At 44.5% G+C, this 24,373-nt stretch overlaps 1 protein-coding gene across 1 annotated transcript in view; it reads right to left on the reverse strand.

Annotated features, from left to right (window-relative positions):
* The window catches only part of Gucy2c (guanylate cyclase 2C), a 61,194-nt gene extending 38,110 nt beyond the window's left edge, over positions 1–23,084 (reverse strand). The window contains exons 1-9 of the mRNA XM_051173151.1: positions 22,868–23,084; positions 17,397–17,509; positions 13,841–13,905; positions 9,686–9,901; positions 8,301–8,422; positions 6,102–6,198; positions 3,964–4,081; positions 2,679–2,814; positions 620–705 (exon numbers count right to left, since the gene is read on the reverse strand). Of these exons, the coding sequence (XP_051029108.1) occupies positions 620–705; positions 2,679–2,814; positions 3,964–4,081; positions 6,102–6,198; positions 8,301–8,422; positions 9,686–9,901; positions 13,841–13,905; positions 17,397–17,509; positions 22,868–23,084 (1,170 nt within the window). The remainder of the gene's footprint in view (positions 1–619; positions 706–2,678; positions 2,815–3,963; positions 4,082–6,101; positions 6,199–8,300; positions 8,423–9,685; positions 9,902–13,840; positions 13,906–17,396; positions 17,510–22,867) is intronic.
* Positions 23,085–24,373: the final 1,289 nt, after the last annotated feature.

Consider the following 24,373-nt stretch of genomic DNA (forward strand, 5'->3'; position numbering starts at 1 on the left):
AGTTAAGCCTTTATGTCCAGCTTTAAGGGAAATGCACAGTAAGCCCTTTGTGGCTGGCTTTGGGGGAAATGTTTCAGCAAAGCCTTTGCTATGCTTGGGTTAGTCATTGAGGCTGAGCAATTGTTCTGAGACTGTTTAGCCTCTGAAGAAATGTCTCTCTGGAGAGTCTGTGCTTGGTGCTACACGAGAGCTTACAGCTGCACTAACCATGGGTTTAAGACGCTCTGGGTGGACCTGGAGTTCTTACTTTTGATTATGGCTAACCGTGATCGAAAGGGACTGAGGTTTGTGTGAGTTGTCGGCTCTCACGGGCAGCAAGAGCGAGATGACGTTGGTAGCCGGAACCTTTCCCAGACACTATTAACCGTGTATGTTTGAATAAAGCAATTGGAGTGAGCTAGCTGAGTGCTGGTCTTTTCGAAGAAGGCGGTACCCTCTGCTTCTTTGAAAAAGGAAGGCGGAGCACCTTGGTGCGCTTCCGTCTCTCTTGTAGCATCGATGGCTAACATCAAACAATAATCTAATCCCTTTAGTTCCTTCAGTGTTGGCCCCGGTGCCGGTTAATTACCCCTCACCCAGTCTCATCTCCCCACATTGTCTAACAAGGGATCGGACATACTTTCCTGGTCTCCATAGACACATACAGAAGACACATTGGGTTGTCAATGTCCCCACTGTCATCCAGAGTCACGGGTCCCGAAAAGCCTACAGGGAGAGAGAGCGAGCATGCGGAGAACATGGTTGGCTTTAGGCCAATGGAGAGTATACAACGGATTCGAACCCTATTATATTCCTCTCAGACGGCCCTTAACTGTTTCTCTCCTGTGGTTAGGGAAGGGTATTTTTATGGGAGATATTCACTTAGAAGGAAATTCCTCTTCCTTTCATTGAGGATTTGGCAGGTTAATAAATTGCTCGATTGTCCATGATACATATTTACTAAGAATGCTAGCTAAATCAGTTGCACAGCGGATGTATGGGCCACAGCAAGTCTACATTGCACAAAGAACAAAACTGCTTTGCTATCATTCTTTAGTTAAAAACACTGAAACAAGAAACATAAGTTGTTTATATCTCAACTTTCCAACTACAAAATAATAACAGTGTAGACTGACCATGCAGGAAGTGTGGTTAGGTGGGAAATGTTTACATGCTCAACATAACAGCTAACATCCGGGCTGCCAAGACAGTTCAGATGTCAACTGAATCCAAGTTAAATCCCCAGAACCCACATGATAGAAGGAGAGACTCAACTCCCACAAGTGTACCCTGTGACACACACATATGAATGCTTACATGTGTGTACAGCCCCAAGTAAATAAGTGTAAATTTAAATCCAACACTTAGTTCATGTTTGCTAGACACTAACTCTGTGCTAAATGAATCACACACATTTACCATTTTCTTCTCTCTATAACATCATTCCTATTTTATTGATGAAAAATAATTTTAATGAGACTCAGAGATGGCAAGAAACTTTCAAAGGACTGCAGACTGATACATAACCAAGCCAGGACAAATACATGCCTCCTGGCTCTGAGCCTGTGACAATGGTCATTGGGACACTTGACTGTGACCATGAGTATGACTCCATAAATGCCTGGCAGAACTCAGGACGCACGGGCTATCAGTACATGCTTCTCAGGGGAAGCAGAAACTGTCTCCTCCTCTCCCTGTGGAAACCACAGGCATAGCTCTCAAAAAGATGGCCAACCATTTTCTGCCTTGCAGAGCGGAAAGAGGCTCACTTTGGCTCAGACAAAGGTTTCCCAGGGCAAGCTTAAGAAAATTTCTCACACTGAAATCTCTTTATAACCCTGCCTGAGCCCTGAGACATGAAAGGGGAGTTGGAAGAAGAGCATGAGGGATGGTGGTGTCAGTCCAGCAGCTGTTGGGGGGGGGTGTGTGCAGCTGTTGGGGGGGGGTGCATGCTGTTCTGGGTGGTATTGTCATGAGGGGTTTGAAAAGCAGAGGCTTAACACAGGAAGGTGTGTGTGTGTGGGGGGAGAAATGGCATAAAGAGGTAAAAATAAAACAACAGACATGAGCCCAGGGGACAGGTCACAAGGTGGGTTTGGAGGACCAGGAGACAGAGGAGATGAGTGGAGAAGAGACTGTCCTAAAACACATTCCATCTGAAAATGCTACAGTTATATTTTATATGCCAATTTGAAAAATTGAAACAAATTGCAAGTATTTCTCTTCTTGCTAACCTCCAGGCTCAGGAAGCGCACCACTGATTATAACAATGCATGCCCATTCTGCAACACTCCCGTGAATATGCTAATCAGCAGCATAAACCTGCATCACAACATCCCACGAAGTCCATGCAATGACATTTCCTCTGATTGAATCTCAGGGTCTTTAGCAATTGAAACATCAAATGCAGAAGGCTCTCTTGGTCTCTCACAACGTCCCTGCCCCACCAAGCCTGAATTCCTTGACTTTATTGTTGTCTGCTCTTTTTAAAGAGTTATTTATTATTTGTTATAATTAAAGTGTTCTGTCTGCACGAATGCCTGCAGCCCAGAAGGGGGCACCAGATCTCATCATAGATGGCTGTGAGCCACCATGTGGTCGCTGGGAATTGAACTCAGGACCTCTGGAAGAACAGTTAATGTGCTTAACCTCTGAGCATGTTTTCAGCCTTGTTGTATGCTCTTAAAGGGACCAAGTACCTTGAAAAGTGAGATTCCTGAATGCACGGGCAAATTTGGAAGAGGTGATGTTTTCTCCATTTTCAAGAAATATCTTCAGCATGTGCCCAAACAGCAAGGTTCCCTCCAAGTAAGCGAGAGAAAAGTCACTTCTTTCCTGGAAGAGAAAGGAAAAAAAAAATCTTTTAATGGGAAAAGGGGGTGGATTTCTGGTCTTAAGCCTGGAGCAAAACGTTCTTGGGATGAGTGACTAACTGGAAACATAAAATAACATCAGGGGATGGGGAATAGCTCCTTGGGTCAGTCCTCTGTTGCTACAATTTTGCTTTCTCGTGGGATCGAAAAGCAAGAACCTGGCCCTTAGAGACAATTATACTCCCTTCTCAAGCTGGAGGAATACACAGTGTAGCTCAGGAAGTCAACATTCGTCATTTTCATGCTTACAGGGTTTCAGGAAGAAATATTATTTGCTTTAAGTTAATGTTTTCGTCAGAATGTCAAAGAGAAAAACCAAAGCCCAGAAAACAACCGCTGCCTCAGTATCCAGCGTGGGATGGGAGGAACTTTGAGTGGTTGATACCACTGAATGTGCTTTTGAAGACGGTTGTCACCAAGTGTTGCTTCAGTCCCCTAACGACTGTCCTGACAAAATAGCAAGAGAGTTAGCATCTCTCTGCCTCTGCATCCTCTACACGATGGCTGTTGCAGGACCTCCCTTCTGCCTGAGTCAAGACACAACTCAAGTTCCATGCACCTGGGCTTAAACTTCACACAGAAATAGTAACAGGAAAGACAAGCCCCCATTTCTTGTGCTGAAATCATTTCATTACATTATTTATTTATTTATTTGTTTGTTTGTTTGTTTGTTTGTTGGGGAGCTGCATACAGTGCTCAGAGGACAACTTCTGGGACTCAGGGTTCACCATGTGGGACCCTGGGATCAAACTCAACTGGTGGAAGGTGTCTTTACCCACTGAGCCATGTGGAAAACTTGAAAGAAAAACCCATCATTTCATGGAACGAATAGGACCCAGTTAAGGTCTTGCATTAAAGGGGCTTCAATCCTCTACTTTTGACCATACCATAATAAAACAGTGGTAATCAATAGAGGAAGACAATATCCACCATAGCTTCTTCATGCATGTGTGCACACACACACAATGAACACATACACGCACACATTCAAACATGCAAAAAAAATACTTATAAATATAAGAATCTGGGTTCAAATAAGAGACTAATTACCTTGCCCTGCATTATCTTTAATGAATACTTACATAAACACACATGCATATAACTAACTCACCGCTGTAACCCTCTCAGAGAAAGAGGTGTTTGAACTGGAGTTCTGAGGAGCCAGGGTCAGAACAAGGACATTGTTCATATATTCAGGAGCTGTGACGCCATCCTCAAAGTAATGGTTACTGCAGTAAAAGCACAGGTTCCTTGTTAAATTAGCACCCAACAGAGATGGACACATTATAACTCATGCAAATCATAGTTCAAGCTTTGAAAGTTGAGGCTGTTAAGTTTAGCCTTCAGCAAAGCTTTCCACCTTCCCCAGCTCCGATTTCCTTCTCCACCTGCTAAAATGAGTAACAGAACTGAGGCCACTCTCTTCTTATAACTGAAGACAGACAGGACACTTTGAGGGAGTGTTTGTGTTTGCTGCTAAGGAGGCCTAACTTTTTCATTTCTGCTGGAAAGCTTCCTTTTGCTTAAATGTTCAAAACAAGTTGGAAATGCTGGGGTATGGGACACGGGATTACTCTCAGTAACTCAGAGTCATGTAAGATGCTACCACATGCTCGGGGCTGAACTGATGATGGTAGATGATGACACATACCTGCTAGACATTGTCTCTAACATGGCAAGCCTCTTGGTATGTGCATCTGTCGGGGATGTATAATGTGTGTGTATACATATTCGTGTGTGTATGTATGTTTCATGTGTGTGACTGCTGATACATTTGTGTGGAGACACACCCGGAGTTCAAAGGATAACCTCAGGTGTCAGTCCATGCCTTCTAACTTGTTTGAGATGGGTCTTTTATTGTTGTGGCAGTAAGATTCTGGAGATGGGACTAATCAGCTCACAGAATACATACGTATTACCGACTCAGACAACGCTTGACACCCTGCAGAAGAGATTGCTCTGAGTACCCAGGGTTTCTGTGCTTCCTAACCATGTGGGTCCTGTAATATGCAAACAGTGTAGCTGAACCGCTGTAGTTAGGATGGCCACCGTTTACCTCTCAGTCTGTTCTGTGCTGACCGCTGCATCAGTTCTTACGTTAACATTATCGAGCTTACCCTAAAAAACTACACCCTAATTGTCATTTCACAATGCGACTTAATCTCAAAACGCTAACAAACACCCAACAGAATCCCACATCAGAATTAAAGTTGAGCACGTTAGGTTTCGTTTTGAATCTCACGTTGTTCTTTAAACTTGGCCATTTGTTCCTTGGACAGGAGTCACAAGGAAAGCCAGTACAGTTGACTGAAAATAAATCATACCGAATTAGCCACACTGATGACTGCTTCCCCAGAGCAAATCAGCTACTGAAATCAACGACGTGAGGGCCGGAGCAAAGAGCTGGTGACTGCTGTCTCTCCTACATGTGCACAGCCAGAGAGCTGGACAGTGGATTGCTTATGCTCGTCAACACTTGACTTTCCTCTCAGGCTGGGAAAAGTAGGGTTAGTATCGAGTGATGACTAGGCAAATATAGGGACATCACAGCCCTGTATGACTCTGATCTGAAGGCACACAGGTAATGATTAATGATCTAAGTAGATAAGTGGGTCGTATGATGTACTTATGGGACAAGGGGCACGGGAGTACCAGTGGCACCTCCTCTTAGGGTAACAAGTATTGCTTTGGCACAGTACGTTAGTGTAGTGGTTCTCTCTCTATCTCTCTCTGTCTCTTTCTCTCTCTCTTTCTCTCATGGTTTTCTTAAGATTGCCATCACTAAGTAACCTTGCCTTGAAGGACAAAGAATAACTCTGTGTAAATCAGACCCTGTTGACTGCAATTCAGACTATCCAAAGATGGCTGATGAGAAAATAATCTGAAGCCAAAGACCATTAGCAGCTAAAGCAAAGAAGTGAGGTCTGCACTCCCAGGGAAACCATTGTGGAGTTTCCAGTTGATTGTTTCCCGAGCAAAGATAAGATCCGCCTGGGGCTTAGGATACTGTGTACTGCGTAGACCTCAGAGATGAGTGGACCTGGGCTGCAGATGCAAGGAAAGCATTTCTGCTTAAGACCACACATGGCTAGGTAAACATGAGGCGCTACTAGAAAGGAATGAGACTTTAGTTCAAATGTGACCATCATGGAGGCTACCTAACACAGCAAGAGGAGGATGTGCCGGTAGCCATTGACATGCTTCCCTTCTGAAGGGAGGAGGCTTTCCCAAGGATGCCTTTATACCAACCTGAACAGATCCACCAGGATAACAACAGTGTCTTCAGCCACTTTGAGGTCACCCTTCACATTCTGGAAGCTTTCTGGTGTGCCACACATAACAATCACTGACGTGAGAAAACAAAAGAGTGATGGAAGCCATGTACACATCAACCAGGGGACACCAGCTTCCTGAACTTGAGCCCAACTTCTTCATGTTATTTATTGTCATTATGTTTCCCTCCCCCTCCCTCTCCCCTCTCTCTGTCTTTCCAGACCTGAACTCACTACATAGTCCAGGCTGGCTTTTAATTCATGTCAATCCTCCTGGCTTCAGCTTCTGAGTGCTAGGATTGTAGGCATGAGACACCACACCTGACTCTCATGTTACCTTTTAAAAGATTGACCCCAGTTCCCCAAATTTCTTCCGCTCCATTTTGCATTTAGTTACAGAACAGAACAGTGAAGAATCTTTAAAATAGAAGCCAGTACCAAAGGGGCTAAGGGCTAGATGAAGAGAAAGTTCGTGAGTAGGATTCATGTTCAAGAGCACTGTGTGTTCTGTCACACTGGGTGGGGTGATGTCATATGCTATTTTCATCGATGAGTTGCCCACATCTCATCATTTGTGTTTGAAAAATATAGAGAAAAAGGGAATGTGGGAATAGTTGATAATTCTCCTAAGCAATCATCTTTGGTTCGTGCTTGTAGTTCTTTAATGCAGAACCCAGACTTAGAAATTGGAATGGCAGAATTACTTTGGAGCCTCTACCTCTAATCCAGCCACTGCCTGGATGTGTGGTTCAGGTGTGGGAAGAGCTACAGAGAACACTTCCTTGGATTTTTGCTATTGTTTAGAGATAGGGTCTCACTATTAAGTCATGGCTGTCCTAGAATTTGCTACATAGTTCAGGCTGGCCTTACACTGTCTCTGAAATCCTAGGATTAAAGAAAGGTAAGCACGTTACCCCACAGGCTATTGTTAGATCTTTTTGAATGTTATGTTACTCAGGTGAACTATAAAGTCTTTAGGGTCATGAGTGGCTTTATGTTCCACCCCCCAACCCCACACGCCATGTCTTGGTTGACTAGTACATTCTTAAAACAAATCCTTGGTCATGGCACAGAATGATCACTTGAATGATGTCAGTAACCTTGCCAAGAGAGGGTCTTCCCGTATGGGAGATGTCCTTAGGAAGGGAAATCCCTGCAAGGTATAGCAGATTACTTAATAGTTTGGCGAGAATGCTTTTATCCACTAGCCTTTCATACCCAACCTTTAGCACCCTGGACAGGTAAGATCCGAAAAATGAGGAAGTGAAATTCCCTTTGCTAACCTTGTGAGTCTGTCTGAGGGGCTATGTAACAGTAGTCATGGTTGAAGATGTTTGGGGTCTAGTCACAAATCCAGTAAAACACTGGATGTGTTATGGGGTAAAGACCTTAAGATCACTCAGTGCCACCAACGTTTGAATTGAGAGTCTGTATTGAGACTGCCCGGAGAGCAACCCTTCTCATAGAGCTGCTCCAACGCATGTTACAGGAAGTTTTTAAAGACAAAGAACACAGAAAAACTACCGCTTGGTTGGCAGTTGCAGGGAAAAGCAAGCAGCTTAACCACAGCCGAGAACATGCAGTTAGCTGGGGTATTTAGACCCTGAAGTTCTATATCAGGGTTGGGTGCCTTCCCAAGCAAGAGCATATCAGAAATAAAGAACGGATTGTGGTACTCTCCCGCAAGGGAAAACACCCATCATTCAAATGATCATTTGCTGCCATGACCATGGATTTGTTATTTCAAACATTTACCAGTCTACCAAGATCTGGGAGTGGGGTGGGGGCATAAAACCATTCATGATCCTAAAGATCGTGGGCTCAGGGGTTGGGGGTGGGGGTAGAAACCAAAGAAGGGTTCAGCTGAGACAAGATAGAGAAACCTTTCCCCTGTTACAGGTTGAAGAGAATTTAAGTGATTTACCTGTAGTGGGCCACATGCTCAGTTTGTAAGGGCTGACTATTGGCATTTTCATCTATCATCAATACATCCACGTTTGTCCGTGGATGAACTCTGAGAGAGTTAGGTCTCAGTCAACCAGAAATCACAATAGGATAAAGTCGATTGCAAATGCACAGTTGTAGGCAGACAGCGAAGGCAACTCTGCAGGGACAGGCTAGCCTGAAGGACTCAGAAGGAGGTGGCAACCCTGAGGAAGGCTGTGTGCCATCTTACCATTGCTCTTCCTGTTAAGGCCGCTTAAGATTTCCTGGAACTGTTCTCTGCGTCTCAATACATCCTTGAAGCTGAGCATCTCAGAAAAATAGGACACGCTAGCCTCCAGAGCATTGAGGTACCTGCAGCAGGAGGAAGAGGAGCTTAGAATTGACTGTTTCTTTATGGCCACCCCACCTTTAATCTCATTATCTATCTATCCATCCATCCGTCTGTCTGTCTGTCTATCTATCTATCTTTCTATGATCCATCCACCTACCAATCTATCATCTATTTTTGCCCTGGAATCTTTATCTCACATTCAGATCCTCTGTGAATATACAGTACACACCACAACACCATTGTTTTGGATTGTGGCTAGCAAATGGAGGCAGTTTTTAGGAACTCTTGATATGCATGTACAAATTGTAGACATTTGAGGGGTTCCTTGTGTTGTTTCTCTCCTGCTATGGCAAGAAGGTTCCAGCCTGTACTACAAACCAGAAACCTCTGAAACTATAGTACAAAACTTCAGAGCTGGTGAGATGAAGTGTGCTCCTGTGTGACTTGGACACTAATACATTCCAGTTTCACGGCAAGGTTTCTAGGGGCAAGCTCCTGGGCTGATTTGTCATGGGTTCCCAGATGTTCAAGCCCGGTGACACCCTGTCTTAAACCATCTGGTAAGTCCTCTGTGTCGAGAGTAGAACTAGCTGGCATTCCAGGTCACCACAACCAAACGCTTTCACCACTGTTACTAGCCTTGCATGGACTTCTGATTCTTTAAAGTTATGTTTTATTATGTTATGTGGTTTGTGTGCATGCGTGAACACACATGCATGTGTCTCAACACATGTGTGACAATCAGATAACAACTTGCAGAAAATGGTTCTCTCCTTCCACCAAGTGAGCCCAGGAATCCAAGTCAGGTCATCAGGCATGGCAGCAACTACCTTTACATGCTGAGCCATCTTTTGAGCCCAGACTTAAGGTTTTTAATAGGACCCATCATTCCTTTGTTCTCCTGTCTCCCATTTCCTTTAAGAAAATGTGAGTGACACCATTTCTAACTGCTTCTGGGTTTAGGCAGAATGAAGAGCCTCCAGTGTTATATCTTCCAGACTAGTGTGGAAACGTTGACTTCTGGCTTTCATTTTTTTTTTTATTATCTATATACAAGGTCATATGTGTTGGTCTTTAGAGGATTTACCATGGGGAAATCACTAAGACTAACAAGATCACTTTGAAATCTAGACAGAGTACCCTAAATGTGGCTACACTGAGCATCCTCGAGATACGGTATTCATCTTGCCCCTTTGATGAGTAGGAGAAAGGACTTTCCAACACGGTCCCAGATAAAAGGTGGCATTTCTTCATGGCCTACGCTCTTTAACAGCCTTCCTTACCAGAAGCAGTCTTCAGGCTCTGAACCATTTTTGTAGACATATGAAGAGTTCCAGGAAAAGATTTTGAACGGTGCATCATTGACTTTCCAGAAGTCAACCAAGAAGTACATCAGCTTTCTGGCTGGAGGCAGCACCCTGGTTAGGGTTTCCTTATAGTCACAGGACAATCCAAAACTTCCGGCTGAAATCATGGGATAGCTCAACTGTGTGTCGAGACTGAGCCCAAGGTGAGAAAAGAACCAGGATTAAAACTCCAGCAGCGCAGAGAGAGCCCCCCCTTTTAAACACACGTGTATAAATGGTAACCCTGAAATAGGGTCTGTAAAACGGTGTATGAGTTACCCTGTCACACAGGTGACTTTGAAAATATCAATGATTGGTCATATCCCGTGCTTAGAGAAAAATAATCTCATGGCTTGCCCACTTTGATCTATTTCTAAATGACTTCTCACACTGTCTGGACTAAGACCTGTGAGCTTTGGGATGTGGATGAGTGAAGACTACAGGTTAAACAACCATAGCTCTTGCGGTTGTTGGGTTCTTTTATTTGTCAACTCGACACAAGCTAGAGTCATCTGAGAAGAAGGGACAACGGTGGCATTGCCTTCATCAGATTGGACTATAGGCAAGTCTGTGAAGCACTTTCTTGATGACTATTGACATGGGAGGACTCAGGCCAGTGTGGGTGATGACACCCGTGAGCAGGTGGTCCTGGATTCTATAAGAAAGCAGGCTGAGCAAGCCACGGGGAGCAAGCCAGTAAGCAGCACCCTCCATGGCCTCTGCATCAGCTCTGGTCTCTGGGTTCCTGCCTTGTGCTCCTGTCCTGCCTTCTCCATGATATATACTGTGAGCTGTGAGCTGAAATACGCCCTTCTTTTTCCAAGTTACTTTTGGTCATGAAGTTTATTGAGGCAACAAAAGGCAAAACTGAAGAGCCGTCTTAATTGAGATAAAACTAGAAGTGGACCTATGCCTTTTCTTTCTCGCAGTGATGGCTTTTTGGTACCACCTCTGAGAGGGTCTTCAGCCAGGGAGCATTATTTATTTATCTATCTATCTATTTATTTATTTATTTAAAACATAAGCTCTCTTCTTAATGAGTAACTCAAGCAAGACAGGAGCTGGCCTGGCTTCCCGACTGACTTACTAAACACCCAGGTGCTGAACATGCCTCCATCACAGAAACTGTCCCTGACCCAAGGCCAGGAGGCTATGTTGTGTGAGCGGGCGATGCCGGTCCTCCACTCTGCGGGAAGTTCCTTGAAGTGGGGGTTTCTGGGCTGGCTGACTCAGCTCTGGCTGCCCGGCTCACACAGGTGCTCCACCCCACCTCTCCACAGGCTGCCTGCCTTCCTCTCAAGCTCTTGTCTTATTGTTCCTCAAAACTTTTGCTTGATTGCGTTTCAGCATCGTAACCTCCCGAAGACTTCTCTGGTTACGCCCCAGCTCTCACCTCCACATCCAATGCTATCAAATGCCATTAGTTCTACCGCTTTAGCTGGCTTCCCCTGCTTTCCGGCTTTTGGCTAAGTCAGGCCCCTCTTGTCTCCTGTGGTCTTTTCTATTGTCAGTCTCTGCTGTGTTTCACCTACACAACTGGCAGTTTTTTTTATTAAATGCTAACAGCTGATAAAATAAATGTGAAATAAAAATGAATGTCCTCAGACACTACAGTGTCGTCAAAGTAACAAACGAGCTTTTCATAACCCTCCCAGGCTCAAAATCTTAGTGATGTCATTTGCCATTCTCGCTAAGTGTAACTCAGCTAAGCATAACCACTGAATATGGCCAATGTAATTTTGCTGGCTTTTATCATCCTTCTGTATATTTTGCAGACTGCAGTGGCTATACACACTTGCAAACTTTGTTCATCGCCTCAGTACTTTGTTTTACGTTCACTTTTTCCTCTGCCTGGCTGGAAAGCTATTACCTCCCTCCTATCCATTGACATCTTACCTGTGTTGGCTAGTTTTATGCCAACTTGACATAAGCTACAGTCATCTGAGAGGAGCCTCAGCTGAGAAATTGCCTCTATACTATCTGACCATGGGAGGGCCTGCAGGGTGTTTTCTTAATTAGTGATTGATGGGGGAGGGCCCAGCCCCTCGTGGGTGGTGTGGGTGATGCCATCCATCCCTGGGCTGGTGATCACGGGTGCTGTGAGACCGCAGGCTGACAAGCCACGGGGAGCAAGCCAGTAAGCAGGACCACTGCTCCACCGCTGCATTGGCTCCTGCATCCAGATACCCACCCACTTGGGATTCCTGCCTTGACTTCCGTCAACAGACTGTGACTCAAGATATGTCAATCAAGTCAACTCTTTCTTCTCCAAGTGGCTTTTGGTCATGGTTTTTCATCACAGCAATAGTGACCCTAACTAGGTCATTATCTGTCCCCAATAGATAACACTTCTTCATGAAGTATTTCCCTACTTAAACCTCAGCCCTCAAGCAGGGTGACCATTTCCTTCTGCATCTTCTGATTTGTTCCTCTGTGAAGAAACCTCTCTCCTTCTGCCTGGTATTGGCCAGTGTTGATGTCATCTTCTCTATTTGGAGGGGAGTATTCTATTCGACCACCCCCCCGCTTGGCAAAACTAAAATGTGTGTGGGTAGAAGGCTTCCATAGTGGTGAATCAGTTTTCACGATCCCCCTTTCGTTTTGGGCAATATCAGTATATGATCTGTGAGATAAGGAAGAACAAGATTCCATGTGTGTTTGTTTGGGTTGGGAGATTGGCTTGAAAGTGCTGCTGTACTGTGATCCATGTGGTAGGCCTGAGCTTCTGGAGCTGCTGTGTTGCTGGGCGTGAAGCAACACACTGACTTTTGGTAGAAATCTCAGGTTCGTGTTGGCCCCATGGAACATACTCTAGTGTGGTTTCCTCTGGATCAGCAAACAGCATTTCTTAATTCAGAAGACTGAGCAAGGGAGAGAGGAAGGCCTGTGGGAGGAGTTTTGATGGGGGAATGTGTGATCTGGCAGAACAAAGCCAGTTAATAAATTAAAGGGTGAAATAAATTAAAGGGACACAGCCAAGATTTCCAAAGCCAGAGAAAGAGTTTCCATTCTAGAAGAGACCTTTCCTCTAAGCTGCTAACGGTGCCACACAGAGATCATCAATGTGTTATTTCTATGTGAAGGGTCACCAGCCCACTGGAGCATGTGGCTCTGGCAGGCCCTTCCCAGATCACATTCCTAAAGCTAGCCACCAGGGTCTAGTCCCTTATCCGGACACTTCCTCCTCATGAGACAGACTTTGACCAGCTATTAAAGGACCCCTTGGCTCACCTAATTAACATGCCCAATTAAAATTAAACACCTCATCCTAACATGCAGTTTCCCATTTTGCCTTTATAAGCTATCATTTGCCTATGGGCCACATCTGTCTCCTCTGTATCCAGAGGCAGTCCTTTGTCACTCTGGGAAAAATATTCCTGTCCCCTTCCCCTTGTTCCCTTCCCCCTCATCCCCTGTCTCCTCTACAACCCCACCCTAGCCCATTCTAACACAGTGAACCTGAACCGGGACAAGTCAGCTGGTTCCCACAGCAGCTACACAAAGACCCCACCCACCCACCCATCCCTCCATCCCCACATCCCTGTCGTCTTCTCTTAAAATGATTCCTGCAAGGCCACATGCTGCTGTTTCTGCCTGAGTCAGGAAGCAGCCACGGTAACTTTTCTTCTCTGCTTAATACAGGACCTGTCTGTGAAAATGGGTGTTTGGGTGTGGTTTGTGCCTAAACCAGGATCTGGGAGGAAGCCCCACTGTTGGGGGGGGGGTCTCATTCACTATACATCTCAAATTAGTTTAGGAAATAAGCAGCAGGTTGTTTTCCTGCATCTGCAAACTAATGACAGGACAGCATTCTAAGCCTCTGCCTCTTCTGTGTCCTACCCTCTGCTCATACTTGTGGGGAAATTTCCTTTATTAAACTCAAGTGTTGAAGGCTGCTGACTTTCCTTTTTCCTGAATGGCTTGCTCCCTCTCACACACATGAATGGCTGTGCCTGAGCAGTAGTCATCACAGAGGAGGTATCTGGGGGGGGGGAGGGGAAAATACAAGGGGCCCAACATGCCTCTTTGTGTTGCCTCGACAGCACGGGTGTTTGTTTGCCTGATCATTCAACATTCAACCAAAGTACTTACTACATCTGGAAGGTGGAGTATGTGCACGAGGGCCCCATGAGGACACAGCCCATATTATGTTCTCTCTGTGGAGAAAAAGAAAATTCCTGAGGCCTAAAAGGAATCCAGTCATCAACCAATAGACAGAAAAGAGGCTGGTAGGAACACTACAAGGATTGGGATCCCCAAGAGCCTGTAGGGAGCAGGGAGAAAGTGCTCAAATGATGGGAATGGAGAGGGAGGAGCCTTGCCTAGTCCTCCTCCCATTGCTAACTCTGACCCTAAAGGGGTTTTTAAAGAACTCAAGAATTACAGGCTCTCTAAAACCAAGTGGGTGTGCAAGACTCCCTTCCTCAAGGCATCTTGTAAAGGGGCTTCCAAAGACTACAGACTGTGGGTCCACAATTCTAGAAGTTTCCCATTGACCTGATGGGTCATATCATGGGTACACCACATGGGTCAGGATGGGTATACCACATCCTCTCCATGGATGACATATTTACTCTTAATCTTGGGAGGCTGGGCAGATTCTAATGTAAGGATAATGAAGTACAAAGGAGAAGAAATCATGTGGGGTGTTTACTGACCATTTGTATTTCATCTTTTGAGATGTGTCTGTTCATTTCATTAGTCCATTAATTGTTAGGGTTGGATGTTTTGGTTTTTTTTTTTTTTTTTTTTTGGTATTTAGTATTTTTTTAAAAGTTCTTTGTATATGGTAGCTATTCATCCTCTGTCGAATTTTAGTTAACTGTTTCCTTTCCTGTGCAAATACTTTTAAATTTGTGAATTTCAATTTATTGAGTATTAGTCTCACTTCTTGAAGAACTAGAACCCTGTTCAAGAAGTCCTTGCCTATATCCATATCTAGGAGTGATCTCGCTACGTTTCCCACAGACAGTCTCAGAGCCTCCAGTTTTACAGACAGGTCTTGCGTCTATTCAGGGTTGATTTTTATGTCAGGTAAAAGATAGGGATCTAGTTCATTTATCCACAGGTGGATATGCAATTTTTCCAGCACCGTCTGTGGAAGAGGCTGTCTTCTGTCTTTTCTCCAGTGTATATTTTTCACATCTTTGAAGTCAGGTGACTACAGCTGTGTGGCTTCACACCTGCATCTTCTATGTCATTCCATTGAGCTGTGTGTCTGTTTTTGTGTCGGTACCATGCTGGTTTTAATCCCAGCACTCAGGAGGCAGAGGCAGGCAGATCTTTGTGAGTTCGAGACCAGCCTGGTTTACAGAGTGAGTTCCAGGACAGCCAGGACTGTTGTACAGAGAAACCCTGTCCTGAATCCCCTTCCCCAAAGAGACACTTCTACAAAGTTAATTCTTTTCATCCTTGAGCACCCGGGGTTTTCCAGTTTTCTGGTGTCCATTTTGACTTTCTTCGGGGCTTCGAGTTTAATGTGATAGAAGCTTTTCACTTACTGAAGTTTATTCCAAGGTTTATGTTCTGGGCAATTGTGAGTTTGTGACTTTCAGGATTGTGTTTTCCTGAGTTTTTGCATGCATTTCTCAGCACATAAGAAGACTGCTGGGTTTCTGCCAATTTTGTGTTCTGACACTTTGCTGAAAGGGTGCAGCAGCTCTGAAAGTCTTCTGGTGGAATCCTCAGGGCTCTCACATATGGAACCCTCCCATTTACAAATAGAATGCTCGCTGGGTGGTGGTGGCGCACACCTTTAATCCTAGCACTCAGGAGGCAGAGGCAGGCGGATCTCTGTGGGTTTGAGAAGAGCCTGGTCTACAAGAGCTAGTTCCAGGACAGCCTCCAAAGCCACAGAGAAGAAACCCTGTCTCGAAAAATCAAAAAAAAAAAAAAAAAAAAAAAAAAAAAAAAAAAAAAAAAACAAAACCAACAACAAAAACAAACGAACAAACAAACAAAAACCCAAATAGAATGCTTTGACTTCTTCCTTTCCTATTAGTACCACATTTATTTCCCTCTCTTGTCTTATACCTGTAGTTAAGGCATTCTACATTTTAGCAACAAGAGTGGAAAACATTCACACCATTTCCTCTTGCTTCTCATCTTTGTATAAATGCTTTTTTTTTTTTTTTTAACTTCATTTGTTATGTCAATTGTGTGTTTGTTATGCATATGTTCTTGGGAAATAATTTGGGAAAGGTCCGTGTTGGTTCTTTCATGGTCTGGTAGAACCCTGCAATGCTTCCATCTGGGCCTGGCCTCTTTAGTTAGGAGATTTTCATTTTTGGTTATTGTTTCCGTACCATTGCTTGCTGCAGATCTGTTTAAACTGTTTCTCTTATCTTTGCCTCCGTTCGTAGGTCATATACATCCAGAGATTTAAAATCTAAACTTCTTAGACTTTCTGGTTGATGGAACCAGTGTTCTATGTCCCTGCAGCTTTCTGAATTTTGTTGCTGTGTGTTGTGATGTGTCCCTGGCCACCTCTTTCAGTTAGCTTGGCTAAGACCTTGTTGATCTTGCTAACCTTTTCAAAGAACTGACTTCTTGTTTAATTCATTCTTGTATTTTTTTTTCTATTTCCACTTACTTAATGTGAGTTCTGATCTTAATTACTCCTGTCTACCCTTTGCTCCTGTATTTCAAGGGCTCTGAGGTACATCATTATATTATTTGTGTGTGTGTGTGTTCTCTCTGATGCTTTAATGTAAGCAGTCAGGGTTATGGATTCCCCTCTTAGGAATGTGTTCATTCTATTCTAGATTTTGGTATATTGCATTTTAATTTTCATTTGATTCTAGGGATATTAAACAGATTCCTTTTTAATAGCTTCAATAATCCGTTCATTACACAATAATGTATTGCTTAATCTCCATAGGTCTGCCAATTTTCTGTAGTTTCTCTTGCTGTAGATTTCTAGCCACATTCTGTTTGTGTTAAAATAGAATACAAGAAGCTATGTGAGACTTGCTTTGTGGCCTAACGTGTTATCTATGTTCTAATGGAGCATTCCATGGGCTGCTGAGGTGAACACACTCTGCAGTGCAGTGTTAGTGAGGAGTGCTCTTTATATGTGCCTTAGGTCCATTTAATCTATTAAGACATTTGACTGTGCTGCTTTCCTGTGTGTTTGTTTTTCTGAGACAGGGTTTCTCTGTGTAACAGCTCTGGCTGTCCTGGAATTTGCTTCATAGACCAGGCTGGCCTTGAACTCACAGAAATTGGCTGCAACTGCCTTCTGAGTGCTGGGCTCAAAGGTGTGCACCACCAACACCTGGTCCTGTTCATTTTCCCCCTCCCCTCCCAGGATGATCTGTCTGTTAGTAAGTAGGATACTGAAGTCATATACAGTGGTGGCAAATAAAAACTTAAACATATGTACAAAATACCAAGTCTTTTAAAAGACAAAAATTTGAAACTTTTAAAGTTAATTTAAAATAAAAAGCCCCCTTATACCACAGTGTATTTACAGCACATTCCAGAAGAACCCCCATCCCTTGGGAACTCTGTGGTATAAAGTCAGGGTGCCCTGGCATCAGATCATATAACAGCATGACCGAAAATGATGCCGGAGATGCTTTGAATAAACATGCCTGCGTTTCACACTGTGAACGTGTGACCTAACCCATGAAAAGAAGGTACTTACTGTGATTTCCCTGAGCAGGTCCAGGCCTTCACAGGTGCTGCTCCGGCAGTCACCTGACTCATGGATCAGACCATCAGAGTACATGAATGTGGCATTCACTGTCACATTTAGACCTGTTACCAGAAATTAGGGAGAAGAAAAATCAGAAAGCAGTGATATGCTTCTACAATGTACCCAGCTGTGAGACACTGCCCTCACTAATGGATTTTGGGGGCGGGGTGGGGGAGGTATGTGTGACGGTTAATCTTCGTTGTCAACTTGACTGTATTTGGAAATAGCTAAAACCAAGTAGCTGGGCACACCTGTGAGGGATTTCTCTTGGTTGAATTACTTAAGGTGGGAAACCCACCCTAAATCCAGATCACAGGTCAGAAGTTCCACTAAATCTAGGCCATTCCTTCTGGTGGAAACCCACATAAAGGACAGAGCAAATATGTGCCTGCTTGCTTGCTTCCTTCCTTCCTGCCTGCCTGCCTGCCTGCCTGCCTGACTCCCTCCCTCCCTCCCTCCCTCCCTCCCTGCCTGCCTGCCTTCACTCTCACTGGCAAGCTCATCTATCCTCAGCCATTCCTTCACTGGTGTTAGAACTGACATCTTCAGGATTTAATGTAGACTGAAGACCAGACTCTCTCCAGGACTCCCCGCGACTCCAGCACCAGCCCTGGACTCCTGAGACTCCAGTCTCACGGACTGAACAATCCTGGATTGTGGTCTTACTGTCTGGAGGCGGTCTTTGTTGAACTATTCAGACCACAGCCTGTGAGTCACTCCAATCAATCCCTTACTAATAGACAGATATATGCTCATTCATTCTACCAGTTCTGTTCCTCAGAGAAGCCTGACTGATACAATAGCCTAGTTCAGGCCCCAGTATACTCTAATTCTGCGTTCTTCTTTTTCTCCCTTTCCCCCCTCTCCCACCTTCCCTAACTTTTTCTTTCTCTCATTTTATAGTGATATATTTTGCCCATCATAGAATTCATCCATTATGAAAATATGGATGAAAGTGTGATTTGAAAATTGTCAGTATATGTACAGAGTCAGGAAATCACCAATGTCCAATTTAAGAGCAATTTCATTATGTTCATAGCTCCCTTCATCCTTTCATAACCCCATATTAGCAAGGCTCCATCATGGAATGGAAAGCATCTGACTCTTCCATGTCCCCAAGTTGCTGCTACTTCATGTAAGGTACAGTCCTCCTTGCTCTCTGATTATCATCCATCCAACAATGAACACATGGTTACTCCATTCCTGCAATGTTCCCAGGACTCTTTCTTCTATGAGCTCATGATACAGTCTTGAGTAAAACCAGACCCTAGCTCCCTGAGGTCTATATATTCTCTGGGAGACCACACAGAATGGTGCTGTTGCTGATGGCAGGTGATGGGAACCCCACTTGGGGTGCCCAAGAGACATAAGAATGTGAGCCACACACATTTACAGTTTTCTGGGTAGGGAAAAAAAAACAAGGAACAGCCAAGGATCGTCCTTGGCATGTCTCAGGAGCACCCGGGAAGCCCGTGTACTCACTGTTAGTGAGCGAGGGGTAGAACAGACATGGGTGCACTGAAAATCATATCAAGCATGTATGTGCATTTCACTGTAGAATGGGATGGTTCTGGAGCATTTTGAGTAAAGAAATTATGACATCTCGCTATCATTTTCAGAGGATCTCTGATGCAGGAGTAGATTGTGCAGAACAAGAAGAGAGAAGCAGAGAGACTTGTTAGAGGACTACTGCCAGCTCAGACGAGCTTGGCATAAACTAGCGGCAGCAGATTGGAGGCAATCAGTGGTTGCATTTTGAACACATTTTGAGGGTAGGGCCAGTAAGAGATTGCTGATGGATGCTACTAAGAAAAAGAGGGTGCAGGTGTCTTCAATATTTTTTTTTCTCAGGAAGTGGATAATGGGGGCTGCTGCTTGTGAAGGATGCAGATAGACGCATATCTATCGTCATGCACAAAACTCAGGTCCAAATGGATCAAAGACCTCAGTATAAATCCATCCACACTGAACCTCATAGAAGAGAAAGTGGGAAATACATTTGAACACATAGGCACAGGAGACCACTTCCTAAATAGAACACCAGTAGCACAGACCCTGAGAACAACAATTAATAAACTGAGAAGCATCTGAGAAGCAAAGAACATGGTCAACAAGACAAAATGGCTCCCTACAGAATGGGAAAAGATCTTCACCAACCCCACATCTGACAGAGGACTGATCTCAAAAATATACAAAGAACTCAAGAAACTAGAAATCAAACTACCGAATAATTCAATTAAAAAATGGAGCACAGATCTAAATAGAGAATTCTCAACAGAACAATATCAAATGGCAGAAAGACACCTAAGGAAATGTTCAACAGCCTTAGTCATTAGGAAATGCAAATCAAAACCACTCTGAGATTCCATCTTACACTGATCAGAATGGCTAAAATCAAAAACACCAATGACAGTTTATGCTGGAGAGGATGTGGAGAAAGGGGAACACTCCTCCGTTGCTGGTGGGAAAGTAAACATGTACAGCTGCTGTGGAAATCTAAGTATAGCTATTTCTCAGAAAATTAAGGATCAATCTACCTCAAGACCCTGCAATACCACTGTTGGGTATATACACATTCACACCACAAGGACATTTGTTCAACAATATTATTTGTAATAGCCAGATCTTGGAAACAGCCTAGATGCCCCTCCACTGACGAATGGATAAAGAAAATGTGGTATATTTACACAATGAAGTACTACTCAGTGGTAAGAAACAATGGCATCCTAAAATTCTCAGGCAAATGGATGGAACTAGAAAAAACTATTGTAAGCGAGGTAACCTAAAACCAGCAAGACAAATATATTATGTACTCACTCATAAGTGGATACCAGACATAAAGTAAAAGATACCCAGCCTACAATCCACAACCCCAGAGAAACTTGAACCCTCTTCCAGAAACAGATGGAAGCAGATGCAGAAATCCACAAATATCCAATGGGCCAAGCTCCTGGAGTTCAATCAAAGCGAGGGAGGACAATGATATGAACAAAGGAGTCAAGACCATGATGGGGAACCCCACAGAATAAGCTGACTTAAGCTAGTGAGCGATCACTGACTCAGGTGTGACAAATGGGGAGCCTGCATAAGGCCAAACTACACTCCCTTAATATAGGTGACAATGGTGTGACTGGGACAATATGTGAGGCCACTGGCAGTGGGTCCAAGACCGAACACTGATGCATACAATGACTTGGTGGAGCCCATTCTAAATGGAGAGATACCTTGCCCAGCCTAGACACAGGGGTGTGGGGTGGAGAGGTGCCTTGATCCTGCCTCAACTAGATGAGGGTTCAGATTTAGTAGACTTCCTAGGGGAGGCCTTACCCTCTCCATGGAGCGGATGGGGGGCGTGGCTTGGAAGGAGTGGGAGGAGAGGAGGGAGGGTGAACTGGGATTGGAATGTAAACAATCAATTAATAAAAAAAAACGAGATGAATGAGGGAAAGCATGACTCAGTTGCTAAGTGGTGGAGCAGAATTTCAGATTCAGGCTGCTTGAACTCAGACACCAAGATGTGAACCAACACCCTTCACTGTTCATTTGATGTGTCGGGCAACACCTTCTGTTAATGACATTGACACTCTTCGCAAAGGTGCTGGGAACAGCTGCTGTTTAGTGAGTGCTGGTATGTGTGTTCTGGTGCCAGAAGTACTTCTTCTGCAGGTTTTCCCATTGAATCCACACGCAATGACTGCCATTTATCCTGATTTTATAGGCGACGGAACTGAACTTCAGGGAAGTTAGGTGACTTGCTCTGGGTTATACAGATAGTAAATAGTCAGGAATACGAACCGAGTTCTATCCGAATAGAAATCTTTGCTGCTGATAATATCCCATTGCTTTGTCTCAATGAGAAGTGTAGTTAATGGTGGGCTGCTTACAGTGGCAGTATGATACACTCGTGGGACTCAGAAAAGGATCTACGTCTCGTTTAAATGGACCTTATGTAAAGTGATTGACAGCGCTGTGAAATCAGTATCTGTCATGGCAACCCCACAGAGTTGCGGTAACTGAAGAGATGGTGTGATGGAACTCTCCAGGACTTCCCTGGCAAACGACAGATAGTCAGGAAACAAATGAAGTCTCAGAGAGATGGAGATGCTTAACACCCAGGGTAACACAGACAATCTTAATCAAGTTCTTAGATTTCAAACCCAGTGTCCTTCCCACTGGACCACACTGCTCTCAGTAAACATGTGTGTTGTTACATAACCTCAGTAAATATGTACTGCCTTCCAGTTATTACACAGCCTACCTGTTCTATTACAGGTCTGGATCAGACTGGTTCATATGCATCTGAATCTAGTTTGGGCACAGCTTGGAAAAATGACATACATGACTGAAGTAAGTTCTTAGGGAACATATGACTGTTGCTCTCAACCCCACATGACTTTAAACAGAAATTAATAAATGCCATCTTTAAGACCCAAAGTAACCATTAGGATGGGTCAATTACTTACTGACTCCATAATTCTACTAGTGGATATGTAGTCTCAGGGAACAGAGGAAGCTATTTATAAGAAAAAGGTTTGTAGTATTGTAAAAATAACCACAATTAGGAACTAAAAACAATTAGATATTTTTCTACAAGAGACTCGGGGGGGGGGGGCAGAAAGGGAGGATGAGAGGGAACTGGAAATGGTATGAAAATAAGATTGTTTTTAATTTAAATAAAAATTTAAAAAAGACTCTGTAGGTAATTTAGGTGGTATCTAGTCTAAGGGACACCTTTCGAACATTCGCAGGATGATTGTGCTGGCAATGTAGCCCTAGAAGAGTCACTTGCGGGATAATATGATGTGACCCAGAGGGTGCAAGATGTCCTTGTGCCATAATGATCACCATAGTTCCCAAAACAAATCACCAAGAAAGAGTATACAGGTGGTGTCAAATTATTATGAGGCTCCTGTGTTTGTGGGTTTTTTTCCATTTTCTTTACATGTTTTATGTCAAATTAAAAAATTGATTTTTTTAATGAGTAAATGACAACAACAGTTAATTTGATTGCAAACATAACCCTAGCTGTATTTGATAGTGAGAGACAGGCCAAAGGAGAGAAAAAAATCTTTCTATGGACAAAAAAGTGCAGAGAAATTGTATGAGCTTCTTCTTTCTTGACCAGAGCCCCGCTGAGACCTGAGGTCCAGCCCACATCCTGCATCTGAACAGCTACAGAAGGGAAGCATGGCCTCTCCCGCTGAGCAAGAGGCACAGGTTTAAGTGGGGTGTGTCACTGCTGAGCGGGCTTTACGTTTATTAGCTCACTCCATCCTGGCTCCCCAGGAAGGAAAGGATGGGGTTTTGAGATAAATGTAGAGGAGTTTGGATGGCCAGGCAAAGTCTGCAAGGTCTCTGCCAGAAGCCCAGCAAGGTGTGGGAAGAGGGGGAGAGGAGTCAGTCCTTCGTTGCATTCTTACCGGCTTCACTCAGGCGCTCACGCACTATGACCAGGCCTTCATTAACGGCATCCCTCAAGTTTTCCAAGGGCTCTTTGTAGGCCGAATTGTTCATCATCAGGACACTGATATGGTAGTTGCCATTGTGGCAGTTCTTCCTCGTCTGGGAGGCCCAGAACGTCCGCCCAGGCTGGAAGAGCAGTAACCATGCAGCCAAGCTCAGCAGCGAAGTCTTCATGACCCGCTCACCTCAGCACCATGCCCCTGGGGCGGGATGCTTGTGGAGAAGCAGTGAGCCCCTCTGGACAGCCACTAGCAGGGTCCTCTTGTCCCCTCTCCCCCACGCACCTTTCTGGTCTTGCCACACTGGTCACAGGGGCCCGTGAGACTCAGCCTGCCTGCCAGTAATTGGCAGGTACGTTATGGCCGGAGGTAAAGCAAAGTTCACTTGGTGTGTTTGCACACAGAAAGGTCAGAGCTATAAACAGCAGGATTACCAGGGCCTCGTCCAATAAAAATACACCAGTGTGTGACACGTCGCTGGGAAGAGGGAAAAGAGGAAGGGAGCGGTATATTTTACATAACAGGCTTTATGAAATGGAAAATAAAGGTCGAAGGGCTTGAGGAAAGCCACACGTGATGGCCCATCCGTACTCCAGCTTTAGCTGAGCGTCAAAATGGAAACCTCTGCCGGGAAGGGCTGCGCATCCCTCATTCAGTGAGGCTCCGTTTATCGCTACTTCACTACGTGTTAGACGGTAGCAAGGCCCTGGGGGCATAGTCATGAATGATGTGGATACATGAGTGTCCATGTGGATCATGTATGCACTCTAAAGGGGTGGACAAACATTGGACTGGTGGATAGTGAAGGTCAACAACGAAGAAAACTATGCAGCTCTCTGGGTAGGCACTGGAAAGTAACGTAATCTATGTAGGAGGTGAAGGAAGCTGCCCTGAGATCGCAAGGATCCCCACGCTGAGCTCTGAAGAAAATGGCATCAGCTGGGTGGGAAGGAGGAGAACATGCTAGGCGGGGGATGGACTGTGCAAAGACACAGAGATGGGAAGGGGTGAGGTGCGTTTGAGGAACTGAGAGGCACAGTGTGGCTGGCGCGCAGGGAGCTACCAGCCAGGTGACAACAGACGTCAGACCAATAGGCAGAGGCAGGCCGTGGACTGGAAAACACTTCAGGGGTTTAGACCGTACTCTAAAAGTCATAGAGGGGACTTTACATGGCGAGTTTTTAACTTTTTTAAATTTGTGATGCAGAGGATGTAACTTAGTCCCCTACGTGAATCACATAACTTAAAAAAAAATATGTCTGTGTGTTTGCGTGTGTCTGTGGACACACCATGGTGCACATGGAGTGGTCAGAGGACACAACCATTAGTGTTGGCTCTTCCACCTCCAGACAGGGCCTCTTTGTCTGCACCTGTGTACAGTAGACCAGCTGGCCTGGGAGATCCCCTGCGGCCATGCTGGGATTACATATGCACACTGCGAGGGTTCTGGAGACCCATATTCAA

The sequence above is a fragment of the Phodopus roborovskii genome, unplaced genomic scaffold (genome assembly GCF_943737965.1).
Source record: "Phodopus roborovskii unplaced genomic scaffold, PHOROB, whole genome shotgun sequence".
NCBI lineage: Eukaryota > Metazoa > Chordata > Mammalia > Rodentia > Cricetidae > Phodopus > Phodopus roborovskii.